At 42.0% G+C, this 13,689-nt stretch overlaps 1 protein-coding gene across 5 annotated transcripts in view; it reads left to right on the top strand.

Moving 5' to 3' along the window:
• The first annotated feature begins 2,878 nt into the window (after positions 1 to 2,878).
• Positions 2,879 to 13,689, top strand: part of INTS4 (integrator complex subunit 4) — a 115,024-nt gene continuing 104,213 nt past the window's right edge. The window contains exons 1-2 of one of the 5 annotated variants that reach the window (XM_054437843.2): positions 2,879 to 3,175; positions 6,468 to 6,659. In XM_054437843.2, coding sequence (XP_054293818.2) covers positions 3,122 to 3,175; positions 6,468 to 6,659 — 246 coding nt within the window. In that variant the 5' untranslated portion in view covers positions 2,879 to 3,121. The remainder of the gene's footprint in view (positions 3,176 to 6,467; positions 6,660 to 13,689) is intronic. The other 4 variants (XM_063672100.1, XM_063672101.1, XM_063672098.1 and 1 more) reach the window with 4 other exon arrangements.

The raw sequence follows: 13,689 nt of genomic DNA, 5'->3' as shown, positions 1-13,689 counted from the left end.
AGATTGCACCATTGCACTCCAGCCAGGGCAACAAGAGCAAGACTCTGTCTCAAACAACAACAACAACAAAAACCCAAAATAGCAATGATAGTAATCATGTTCAAAAGGCAATCTCTGCTTCATTTGTATGAATATATGAAACTTCTTAGATCTGTTGGGACTAACCAAAGAAAATTATAGAGTCAGAAGAGAAAATCTTAAAACCGTATGCTAAACATAACTGTCAACATAATCCAAAGGAAAAACACAAAGAAAGATGTAAACCTTTGTAGATTACCCTCATGAAGATATCCTAGTTCATAGCACTGCATCAGGTTTTCATTTCTACATTTTTTCTCTTAGGGTACCTGTTTTTGTTGTTGTTGTTGTTGTTTGTTTGTTTTTAATTCTCTACTTATTTCCCTCACCTTGGTCTTCCAAAGTGCTGGGATTACAGGTGTGAGCCACCGCACCTGGCCGCCATGTATTTAATAACGATGATAATACTCTGTATCATTGATGCTATGATGCACATTTAATGTCTCTGAAATCAGGAGATGTTGGCCAATTGCTCATATGTAGACTGAGTCATAGCAGTTCATGGTGTCATCGCTTCGACTGAGCTTTGTGCAATTTTGGAACTACATGTGTTATTTTAAATTACTATTAAATATATCTCCAAATAGATTACCCTATAATTTGGCATTAAAAAGTTTTTATGTGCACAGAAAGACATGGAAACAGCAGTGCAATGTAAGATACAAATCTATGTCTAAATAAGTTTAAAAGAGCTGTTTCTCTAAGTATACAAAACAAATCTAAGCAATTAGAAACCATTGTCTTTAATTTCAGCATTTCTTTTCTTAACATAATAAATAAAATATTGATTTTACAATTGCTGGCAGCTTAGATTTGATAGAATATGATAATGGTTAATAATAGCAGCTAAGCTTTATTAAATGTACTGTTTGCTAAATGTTTTTCATTTCCCTTGACATATTTGTATATCTTATCTCGGCGGTCTGGGATGCCTTTGTTTCTGGAAAAACTCATTCTTTCAAAGCCGCATTAGAAATAGTTTCCTTTTTCTTTTCTCTTTTTTTTTTTTTTGAGACAGAGTCTCGCTCTTTTGCCCAGGCTGGAGTACAGTGGCCCGATCTCGGCGCACTGCAGCCGCTGCCACCTGGGTTCAAGCGATTCTCCTGCTTCAGCCTCCCGAGTAGCTAGGATTACAGGCACCCACCCCGACGCCCGGCTAGTTTTTGTATTTTTAGGAGAGACAGGGTTTCACCATGTTGGCCAGGCTGGTCTCGAATTCCCGACCTCAGGTGATCCGCCTGCCTCGGCCTTCCAAAGTGCTGGGATTATAGGGGTGAGCCACCGCGCCCAGCGTTTTTTTTTTTTTTGGAGACAGGGTCTCCCTCTGTTGCCCAGGCTGGAGTGCAGTGGCTCGATCTCGGCTCACTGCAACCTCCACATCCCAGGCCCAAGCGATTTTCCCACCTCAGCATCCAGAGTAGCCGGGAGTTCAGGCGTGGGCCACCATCATGCCCAGCTAAATTTTGTATTTTTTAAGTAGATTTTGCCATGTTGCCCAGGCTGGTCTCAAAACTTCTGAACTAGGTGATCCGCCCGCCTCGGCCTCTCAAAGTGCTGGGATTATAGGCGGGAGCCACCACTCCCAGTTTCCTCTAATTTTAGGAAAGCCTTCCCTGAGGCACTCTGAAGAAATTAGGTCTGTTTGAACCACATTCATTCCCGTTACCCAGCACATTTCAGTTGCACTGTCACCATCAGTTTGGGTGTCTGTCTTCTCAGATTGTAGGACCTTGAGGATAAATACTATCTTTTGTTTATTTTTGGGTCCTCTGTATCCACCTCAGCCTCCTGCTTTTTTTTTTTTTTTTAAAACTATCCCACATTAATTCTTTTTTTTTTTTTTTTTTTTTGATACGGAGTCTCGCTCTGTCGCCCAGGCTGGAGTGCAGTGGCGCGATCTCGGCTCACTGCAACCTCCGCTTCCCATGTTCAAGTGATTCTTCTGCCTCAACCTCCCAAGAAGCTGGGATTACAGGCGTGTGCCACCATGACCTAATTTTTGTATTTTTAGTAGAGATGGGGTTTCCCCATGTTGGCCAGGCTGGTCTCGAACTCCTGACCTCAAGTGATCCACCCGCCTCCGCCTCCCAGAGTATTGGGATTACGGGCATGAGGCACCGCGCCTGGCCCACATAAATTCTTTTGAAAGACCAAAATAATGAACAGCTAGTTTCATGTAGGTTGTAAAACTTGACCTTGGATTTACTGACACTAACATGTGCACTACACCTTACAGTCCGTAAAATATTCCTGCATTATTTCACTCCATTGTCACATCTTTGTCAGGTTAGTTATTATAAATGCATTTGTAGTTGAGCCATTTGCTCAAGAACCAGAGCTGTAGTCTGTAGCTTTGTTGCTTTATCCTTGGTCTCAGAAGTCTTCTACTGTACTATAGCTATCAGAGCAGGGATTGATGCCTTAAAGGATGGCAGCTTTTGCAAAACTGGAATAAGGAAGTATGGAAAGGCACCCCAAAACAAGAGAGGTGGCGCACAGCTTGAACAAAGGCAGTGCTCAGGAAACCTACAAACAGCATCGTGTACAGCAAAGGATGATGGGAAAGTCAGCCGAGCCTCTTTGAGTTTTTTCACGAGTCGTAAACCCCTTACAGGGCTCCGGGTTTTGCCTCTAGCTCTGCAGCGCCCCGCCTCTGCCCTTTAACCTGTACTTCCTCCCTCCCTCCCTTCGCGCTGCACCGCGCTAGTCTCTTAGCCACTCCGAGGCCACCAGCCAGCCTCCCAAAGCTCCCATTGGGTTGCCCACCCTTTCAGTCTCGGCTCCTCCCGCCAGAGGCCCCGCCTCCCACAAGCGAAGCTCTTGTTTCCGTTCTTCCGGCGTAGGAGGCGTAGGCCGCCAAATCATTCCGTACAGTGGCGAGGCAGTCGAGCAACAGGAAGCGGTCGCTCTTTCCCCAAACCCCACTGCCTTGTGGGATCTCGACAAGTCATCCACCCACCTCCGAGCCTAGACAAGTTTTCTGGATCCGTCCATCCCCGCCTCCCTCCTAGTGTACGGAAGCTGAGAGGGCCCGCGGGCAGGCATGGCGGCGCACCTTAAGAAGCGGGTTTATGAGGAATTCACGAAAGTGGTTCAGGTAAGCTCTGGCGGGAAAGATCCAGAACCGATCCGGACCAGGGTAGATTATCCAAATCCCAGGCACTTTGCCGGAACAGAAGAGGCTCCATACGCCCGTGTTAAGTGCTGACTTGTTGATAATCTCTGATATTGCAAGTTAGTGGGCGTGTTAGTTTGCAGCCGCTGTTGTCATTAATATGTGAATTCTGACAGGATTTAAAAAAAATTATTAGGAGAAACAGTGTTTCTTAATTTGCGAAACTGTCTTATCCGTTATCTCATTTTATTCTCTCACACAACTTTGCTCCATCGCGTTACATTAGCATCCTCGTTTTCCAGATGTGGACATTGAGCCTTCCAGAGGGGTACGAGGATACAGCCAGTTAGTAGCAGAGCCCCTTCTAGCCTCCCCGCCCCCCCGTTCCAAAAAAAACCTCCCAGGGACCAGTTGGAATATACACAAGGTTCTAAGGGGCTGAAAGAATGGTCTATAGAATTCCTTCAGGCGCAGTCTATGCAGGCGGGGGTCACAGACTTCATAGGGGAAGAGCTCTCTGTTGGTAGAACAGCTCACCTAGGAAGGAGGGCAGTACCTTCCTCACCATGAAGTTGTGACAGGTGGGCAGAGCCCCTGTCAGGAGTCAGTGATGCTCCATGTGTCTCCACGTAGATGTTGCCAGGGTTAATCCTAAATCATCCTAATGTCCTATTTCTCAGATTTTAATGTGTATAATAATCACCTGGTGACGTTGTTCAAATGTCGATTCTATTTGATAAGTCAAGCAGAGGAGGTGAGGCAAGATTCTGCATTCCTGACATGTCCCCAAATTCACGCCAGTGCATCGGTTGCATTCTTAGATCCTTAGACTTGTAGAGTGGCAAGGCTTAGAGCATCCAGCAGGATACTGATCCTTAAACATTACATTGAGTCATTCATCCAGCATTAAAATATGTTAATACATAATACAAAATATGTCGATACATAATATAAAATTTACAATTTTAACAATTCTAAGTGTAAAGTTCAGTGGCATTAAGAACATTAGCACTGTTGCACAATGTAATTTCCTTTCTTCCCGACATTCTGTTGTTCCCATTTCCCAAGACTGCTCAGCCCTCTTCCACCCATCCTCACATGACCAGATATGCCATGTGTTCTTGTGTTTGCAAATCTCCAAACTCTTGCACTGGTTGTCTCTTTTACACAGAATACATGCCAATCTTCCCTTTCTTTTTGTTCTCCACCCAGTGGACTTAACATTTGTGCTTCAAGACCCAACTGAAACCTCAGCAAGAGCTTAGTCTCTTCTTCACCTGTTTCTGTAGCATTGTGTGGTACTAATCTATTTGTACTTTTCGTTGAATGCTACTGTAATTACCGGTGTACCTATCTTCCCACCGGTCGGAGGTCCTTGATGGCAGAGCTAATGCCTGGCTCATCTCCGTAACCTGGAGATGGACAATAGGGCCTGGCTCACTAAAGTGTTATTGGTGGTTGAATGATAGTTGATATTGGTTGTCCTCTCCTTTATATAATACTTAGGGAAAAAAAATCCTAGCTTTTGACCTAACTACAGCTTCGATAAGACTGAAAACTGAGTTTGAGAGGACTAGGATAGAAATGGCTAAGAATTTTAAGGGAAGAGCTAATTTCTTCACTTAATTTTTCATCAGTTGTTAACATAAAGTGATTAAATGAGATCTTAGTGCTTCTGTTCTTTTTTCTCCGCTGAAAAGATGAGGAGGGAAAACTGATATGTGCCTAGCACTTATGTATATGTATAATAAAGTTACATTTAATAACCGATTTATCGAATAGCTCTGTGATAATAAAGTATTGGTATGCCCTCCTATAGAAGAAGGCCTTCCCCAGCTAGTAAGTTGTTATTGAATACAAATTCCTCTGACTCCAAAGTCCTTATTCTTTTTATCATGTCATACTGTGTTCTTGTCTAGAATAATTCTAGTCTCTTTTCTATAGAAATGTGAATTTGTAAGGAGGTGATTGCTCAGTACATAAAAATGCACTATTAGGTGATAAGGAAATTTATTTTATTTTGTTATTATTTTTTAATAGAGACAGGGCTTCACCATGTTGCCCAGGCTGGTCTCGAACTCCTGGGCTCAAGGGATCCTCCTGCCTCAACCTCCCAAAGTGCTAGGATTTCAGGTGTAAGCCACTATGCCCATCAGATATTTGTTTCCTTTTCTTTTGTTTTGAGATGGAGTTTCGCTCTTTTCGCCCAAACTGGTGTGCAGTTGCGCAATCCTAGCTCACTGCAACTTCTGCCTCCTGGGTTCATGCAATCCTCAGCCTCCTGCATAGCTGGGATTGCAGGCATACACCACCACCGCCAGCTAATTTTTGTGTTTTTAGTAGAGACAGGGTTTTGCCATGTTGGCCAGGCTGGTCTTGAATTCCTGGCCTCAAGTGATCCGCCTGCCTCAGCCTCTCAAAGTGCTGGGATTACAGGCGTGAGCCACCACGCCCTGTCTGTTATTTGTTTTCTAATAAAGAATGGACTTTGGGAGACTGAAGCAGAGGGATCACTTGAGGCCAGGAGTTCGAAACCAGCCTGGGTAACATGGCAAAACCTATCTCTACTAAAAATACAAAAATTAGCCATGTGTGGTGGCAAACACCTGTAATCCCAGCTAGTTGGGAGTCAGGGAGGTGAATCACTTGAACGTGGTAGGTGGAGGTGGCACAAACCTATAATCCCAGCATGTTGGGTGTCAGTCAGAGAATTGTTTGAACCTGGGAGGTGGAGATTGCAGCAAGTCAAGATTGCACAATTGCACTCCTGCCTGGGTGACAGTGTCTTGCTCTGTCTCAAAAAAATGGAGTAGATCCTTTGTGTGACCTCTAAACCCAAAGGCTACCACAATCCTCAGCGATAGGTAGAGCAAAATGTTAGTGTAAGGCTCGGCACCGTGGCTCATGCTTGTAATCCCAGCACTTTGGGAGGCTGAGGTGCGAGGATTGCTTGAGCCCAGGAGTTAGAGACCAGCCTGGGCCACATAGAGAGACCCCATCTCTAAGAAAAAAAAAAAAGTATACCTATTTTACAGAGACATAAACTGAGACTTGGAGAAATTAAATGACTTGCCTAAAGTCATAGGAGCTGGTAAAGACAAAATTGAGACTCACGGCCTTGTCACCAACCCGGTACTCTTTCTAGTTTATAATACTATATTTTCCTAAGTATCAGCTAAATATATTATTTGGTATAATGAAAAATTATTTCCACCAAATGAGGCAAAGTTAAATGTGCAGAGTCTGTGTTTTCAGTTTTCTCTACCCCTTGCAGCCACAGGAGGAAATTGCTACTAAGAAACTCCGACTAACAAAACCAAGTAAATCTGCAGCACTCCACATAGATCTGTGTAAAGCTACCTCCCCAGCAGATGCCTTGCAATACCTGCTCCAGTTTGCCAGGAAGCCTGTCGAGGCAGAAAGCGTAGAGGGAGTAGTCAGGATTCTCTTGGAACATTATTACAAGGTAAGAAAATCTTGAGGATCTGATGAGAGTATATCATGGGAGTTGTATCATGTCTGCAGAATGGTTAATATTACAAATAAATAAGGTATTCATTAGCAAGCTTTTATTGAGTGTCTTCCATGTGCTAGGTACTATGGATACCGAGATAAAAAAGATACAGATCTTGACCTCAGAAAGTTACAGTATAGTAGATGGAAACAAGACATGTCAATGATGAGGTGCATCATACTTGCTGAAGTTACTGTGAGTGCAGTATGTGCAGAGTACAGTGGAAGCACAAAAGAGGAGTTAGTATCAATCATGACCCATTCATCTCTGGAATGTGGTCCTGCTGTTCCTTTCCTAGTTCATGGCCCTCATATCTAATTGCAGTAGCCCTCTTTTTTAATTAAAAATACATTTTTTTTTTTTTTTTTGTGGAGACAGAGTCTCGCTCTGTTGCCCATGCTAGAGTGCAGTGGTGCAATCTTGGCTCACTGCAACCTGTGCCTCCTGGGTTCAAGCGATTCTCCTGCCTCAGCCTCCTTAGTAGCTGGGATTACAGGCACGTGCCACCACGCCCTGCTAATTTTTGTATTTTTAGTAGAGACGGGGTTTTGCCATATTGGCCAGGCTGGTCTTGAACTCCTGACCTTAAGTGATCTGGCCACCTTGGCCTCCCAAAGTGTTAGGATTACAGGCGTGAGCCACTGCGCCTGGCCAAAAAAATTGTTTTTGAGACAGAGGCTCACTGTCACCCAGCCTAGAGTTTAGTGGCACGGTCATAGGTCACTGTAGCCTGGAACTCCTGGGCTTAAGTGATTCTCCTGGCTCAGCCTTTTAAGTAGGTGGGACTACAGACGTGCCACTACTCCAGGCTAAGTTTTGCATTTTTTTTTTTTTTTTTTTTGAGACTTGGTCTGTCACCCAGGCTAGAGTGTAGTGGCACAGTCTTGGCTCACTGCAACCTCCGTCTCTTTGGTTTAAGTGATTCTTCTGCCTCAGCCTCCAGAGTGGCTAGGACCACAGGTGTGCGACACCACACCCAGCTAATTTTTTTTTGTATTTTTAGTAGAGATGGGGTTTTGCTATGTTGGCCAGGCTGGTCTTGTACTCCTGACCTCAAGTGATCCATGCACCCTGGCCTCCCAAAGTGCTGGGATTACAAGCGTGAGCTACCATGCCCAGCCCAAAAATCATTATTATTATTATTACTATTATTATTTTTGAGACGGGGTCTTGCTTTCTCACCCAGGCAGGAGTGCAGTGGTGCTATCACGGCTCACTGTACCCTCGACCTCCGAGGCTCAATTGATCCTCCTGCCTCAGCCTTCTGAGTAGCTGGGACTACAGTCATGTGCAGCATGCCTGGCTAATTTTTGTATTTTTTTTTGTAGAGACAGGGCTTTGCTATGTTGCACAGGCTGATCTTGAATTCCTGGGCTCAAGCAATCCACCCGCCTTGGGCTCCCGAATTGCTGAGATTACAGGTGTGAACCACCACACCCAGCCCCCAAATTGTTAAGCTTATGGAAAAGTAGATAAAATACTATAGTGACCTACCAAATATCCATTCCTAGAATTTAACAGTTATTAGTATTTTGCCAAATGTGCTCTATTTTTTTGCTGAATTTTATTTTGTTATTATTTTTTTTGAGATGAGTCTCACTCTGTTGCCCAGGCTGGAGTGTACTAGCACTCCTGGGTTCAAGCAATTCTCCTGCCTCAGCCTCCCAAGTAGCTGGGACTACAGGCGTGCGCCATCATGCCCAGCTAATTTTGTATTTTTAGTAGAGATGGGGTTTCACCATGTTGGCCAGGCTAGTCTTGAATTTCAGACCTCAGGTGATCCACCTGCCTCAGCCTCCCAAAGTGCTGGGATTACAGGCATGAGCCACCGTGCCCAGCCTTGTTTTGTTGAATTTTTAAAAAGATATGTCATTTTTCTCTAATTATTTCATTACATATCTATTAAAAAGGGATATCTTTTTGTTGTTTTCTTTTTTTTTCTCACTGCTATGAGAACGTAGAGGGACTTTTTATTTTTTAACATAGCCACCTAACCATAATGAATAAAGTTAAGTAATTCTTTAATGTCATCTAAAAATTAGTTGATATTTAGATTTCTCTAGTTGTTCTCCCAATATCTTTTTATAGTTGATGTATTCAAATCAAAATGCAAACCAGGTCCCCACATGGCATTTAGTCTTTTTAAAAAATCTACAACAGTTACTGTTTTGGTGACATTGATTTGATAAAGAAACTGAGACACTTCTTTTGTAAAATGTCTTGTTTTCTGAATTCATTTACTTTGAGGATTAACTTGTTCCTCTGTTCACTGTATTTACTATGAACTGAAAGTTAGATCTATAGGCTTTGTTAGATTTAAGTTAAGCATATCTTTGACAATTTTAAGACTGTTATAAATGGTGACTTGTACTTCATATTGCAACTATCAGCATGCAAATGTCACCGTTACATTGAGGTCTTCCTTTACCCTTCTGTTTCATATCGAAACTGCCTATCCCCGCCCCGCACTTCCTAGTCCCCTTCCTTGATTTTGTTTTCTCCATAGTAATTACCATCTTCTAATATTCTGTATAATTTCTTGTTAATTATGTTCCTTGTCCATTTCCCCCATGCAGGAACATAAGCTTCCCTTGAGCAGGGATTTTTATGTTTTTTAATTGTTGTTTCTACAGAATCAAGAACAGTGCCTCGTAAAATAAATATTTGTTGAATGAATAAATGAATTAATTGATGCTTTTGTGATACATTTTACTCAACAAATATATATCAGACTTTGTTCTGGGCACTGGACAGTGTCCTGTTAGCACAATTGTTAAGTCTTATGCGTTGCAATTGTTTGCCATATGTGTCTATCTCCTTCAGACTTTGAGCTCCTTAAATTCAGAGGCTGCAGATCCATTAATCTCTATCCCAGTGCCTGGCAGGTTCCTAGGAACATTGAAGGGACATTATAACTGTTACACTTATGTTTTACATGAATAAAATCAGGCTTTCTTTTTTTGTTGTTCTTTCTTTTCTTTAAAAAAATTTTTAAAAAATCATATCTATCTATCTAGAGACTGGGTTATGAGACTGGCTAATTTTTGTATTTTTGATAGAGATGGGGGTTTCACCATGTTGCCAAGGCTGGTCTCAAACTCCTGGGCTCAAGCGATTCACCTGACTCAGCCTTCCAAAGTGCTGGGATTACAGGCATGAACCACTGTGCCTGGCATCTTTTTGAGTGTTGCTCTGTTGCCCAGTCTAGAGTGCAGTAGTGCGATCACTGCTCACTGCAGTCTGGACTCCCAGGCTCAAGCCATCCTCCCACCTCAGCCTCCTGAAGAGCTGGGACCACAGGCACATGCCACCACTCCCAGCTAATTTTTTATTTTTAATTTTTTTTGTAGAGATGGAGTCTCTCTGTGTTGCCCAGGCTGGTCTCGAATTCCTGAGCTCAAGCAACCCTCCTGCTTGGCCCTCCCAAAGGATTGGGATTACAGGCGTGAGCCACCACATCTGACCAAAATCAGGATTTCTGTTCTCAAGAAGTTTTCAATCTCTCAGTGATATATTTTCCGTTAGTCTTTTTCTTAGCAATATCTACCATTATTATTATATTAAAGCTCTATTACCAGTAATCATCTATAATAATACTTCTTAGAGCAGTTAACATTATATTGCTTGTTAGAGTTTGTAAAGCACTTTCCATATGTAATATTTTATTTAATCCTGATGACAGCAACATTGTTATCTCTAAATTCCAGATATGGAACTAAGCTTAGAGCTGTTTACCCAGCTAGTCACCCAGCTAGTAAATGGAAGGTATGGATTTGAACTTGGGTTTTTTTTTTTAAAAACCTTTTGTTATGGAACATTTCAGATATATACTATGTAAGTAAAGAGAATAGTTTAATTAATTCCCATGTACCTATTACCTGGCTTCAAAAATTATCATTTTGTGGCCAAACTTGTTTCATTTTCCCTCTTCCCCAATCCACTTCTACTTCTTTACCCTCACCTTCTCCACCAGATTCTTATGAAAATAAATTCCTGGCATCATATTATTTTAATCATAAATTTTGGTTTATATCTTTAAGTGGTGAAGACTCTTTTTTTATTATTATACTTTAAGTTCTAGGGCACATGTGCACAACGTGCAGGTTTGTTACATAGGTATATGTGTGCCATGTTGGCTTGCTGCACCCATTAACTCATCATTTACATTAGGTATTTCTCCTAATGCTATCCCTCCCCCAGCCCCCACACTCCCCAACAGGCCCCAGTGTGTGATGTTTCCCGCCCTGTGTCCGAGTGTTCTCACTGTTCAGTTCCCACCTATGAGTGAGAACATGCGGTGTTTGGTTTTCTGTCCTTGTGATAGTTTGCTGAGAATGATGGTTTTCAGCTTCATCCATTTCCCTGCGAAGGACATAAACTCATCATTTTTTATGGCTGCATAGTATTCCATGGTGTATATGTGCCACATTTTCTTAATCCAGTCTATTGTTGGTGGACATTTGGGTTACTTCCAAGTCTTTGCTCTTGTGAATACTGCCGCAATAAACATACGTGCACATGTATCTTTATAGTAGCATGATTTATAAACCTTTGGGTATATACCCAGTAATGGGATGGCTGGGTCAAATGGTATTTCTAGTTCTAGATCCTTGAGGAATTGCCACACTGTCTTCCACAATGGTTGAACTAATTTACACTCCCACCAACAGTGTAAAAGTGTTCCTGTTTCTCCACATCCTCTCCAGCATCTGTTGTTTCCTGACTTTTTAATGATTGCCATTCTAACTGGTGTGAGATGGTATCTCATTGTGGTTTTGATTTGCATTTCTCTGATGACCAGTGATGGTGAGCATTTTTTCATGTGTCTGTTGGCTGCATAACTGTGGTGAAGACTCTTAAAAAACATAATCTTTTGTCATATCTAAAAGCAAAATTTAACTCAGGTGTTCTGATGTCAGATCTCAAGCACTTTAACCAGTCCATGCTGCATGCATTGATCAAGTGGACCCTAGCTCCTAAGGAAATGAGGAAGGATGCCAGATGGAACTAGTTCTAGATTGGTGACCATAGTGTTTTTTACCCTTTCTTCTGTTCTATCCAGAAATGTGGTATTTTATGTTAATATTTTAGTGGATAAAACTACTCTGGCTTCTGCTTTTTCCTATTTTTTTTTTTTTTTTTTGTGATCAGGCATTAGTATCTGAACTTATTTCACATGATTGATTCTTCACTTATGCTACTGTGCTAGTAGCTATGGAGGATGCAGAGCTGTGAGACATGTTCTTTGTCCCTTGGGGCTAACAGTGTAGTTAGCAGACCATATATGTAGTATGTAAATAGTAAGTGCTAAAGTTTTCCATTTGCTTATTTTTTCATTTGCTCAGCATGTCTGAATACTTACTCTGTGCCAGGCTTTGTGCTTCATGTTGGTAATAGAGATGTATGTGATGTAATCCCTGATCTGAGTCTTGAGTAAATAAGAAATGAATTAATAACAATACAGTGTTTCAGGTCTTCTGAAATCTGGGGTAGGTTATGATATGGCCTCAAAGAAGGGGGTAATTAATTATTGGAAGCAGGGATCCAGAAATGCATTATAAAGTGGTAGCGATGCTTGAGAAAAGTCCTAGAAATAGATTTTGGCAAGTTGGAAGATGGGGGAAAGACATTTTAGTTGTGAGCAACCATGAACATGGGCATGGAGATGTGAGACAGGCTATCACGTTAGAAGAAATGCAACTAGTTTGGCTGGTGCAGATTTTAGGTTGGGAGCTCATCAAGAGATAAGACCAGAAGATTTGGAAGGGATCTGATTCTAAAGGGCCTTGTATTCTACCTTGTCAGTTTTTGTTTTAGAAATGTCACTCTGAGGGGAAGTATGGAGGATAAACGAATTGGATGACTGGAGTTAGAGTGACCAATTAGAAGACTGTAAGTTTGGGGAAAGGTGATGAAAGCCTGAACCAGGACAGTTTTAATGGTCAGAAGAAACAATTATTAGAGATGTCTTCCCTGGAGGTAATTCTGTTTTTAGCTCAGGTGTGAAGGAGATTATTTATGTGTCATAGCAGAAGGAGTGCTAAGGGATTATTTCAGAAAGTAAAAGAACTTGAGTAAAGTATCCAAATATCCAAATGGGTAAGGAATGTCACTAGGTCAGATGCTCTCTTATCTCCTTTTTTTTTTTTCATTTACTTTTATTTTCTTTCCCCCCCTTTTTTCCTTTTTTTTTTTTCCTATCAAGGTCTCACTCCAGGCTGGAGTACAGTGGTGCTATCATGGCTCACTGAAACCTCCACCTCCCAGGCTTATGCAATCCTCTCACCTCAGCCTCCTAAGTAGCTGGAACTACAGGCATGTGCCACCATGCCTGGCTAATCATTTCTTAATTGTGGTAACAATTAAAATTTATTATCTTAACCATTTTAAGTGTGCAGTTCATGTGTATTAAGTACATTCATATTGTTATGCAGCCATCACCATCATCCATCTCCAGAACTCTTTTCATCTTGTAAAACTGAAACTCTTTCCCCATTAAACAGTAATCCTCCATCACCCCCACCTCCAGCCCCTGGCAACCACCATTCTACCTTTTTTTTTTTTTTTTTTTAATTTTTTTATTTTTTGAGACAGAGTCTGACTCTGTCGCCCAGGCCGGAATGTGGTGGCGTGATCTCAGCTCACTGCAACTTCTGCCTCCTGTGTTCAGGTGATTCTCCTGCTTCAGCCTCCCGAGTAGCTGGGGCTATAGGCGTGCACCACCATGCCTGCCTAATTTTTGTATTTTTGGTAGAGACAGGGTTTTGCCGTGTTGGTCAGTCTGATCTCAAACTTCCTGACGTAGGGGGATCTGCCCACCTTGGCCTCCCAAGGTGTTGGGATTACAGATGTCAGCCACTGTGCCCGGTCTCATTCTACATTTTGTCTCCGTGATTTTAACTGCTCTAAGTACCTCATATAAGTGGAATTATACAGTATTTGTCTTTTTGTGCCTGGCTTTTTTCACTTAGCATAATATCCT

The sequence above is a fragment of the Pongo pygmaeus genome, chromosome 9 (genome assembly GCF_028885625.2).
Source record: "Pongo pygmaeus isolate AG05252 chromosome 9, NHGRI_mPonPyg2-v2.0_pri, whole genome shotgun sequence".
Classification (NCBI taxonomy): Eukaryota; Metazoa; Chordata; class Mammalia; order Primates; family Hominidae; genus Pongo; species Pongo pygmaeus.
This window is presented reverse-complemented; position numbering and strand designations above follow the sequence as displayed.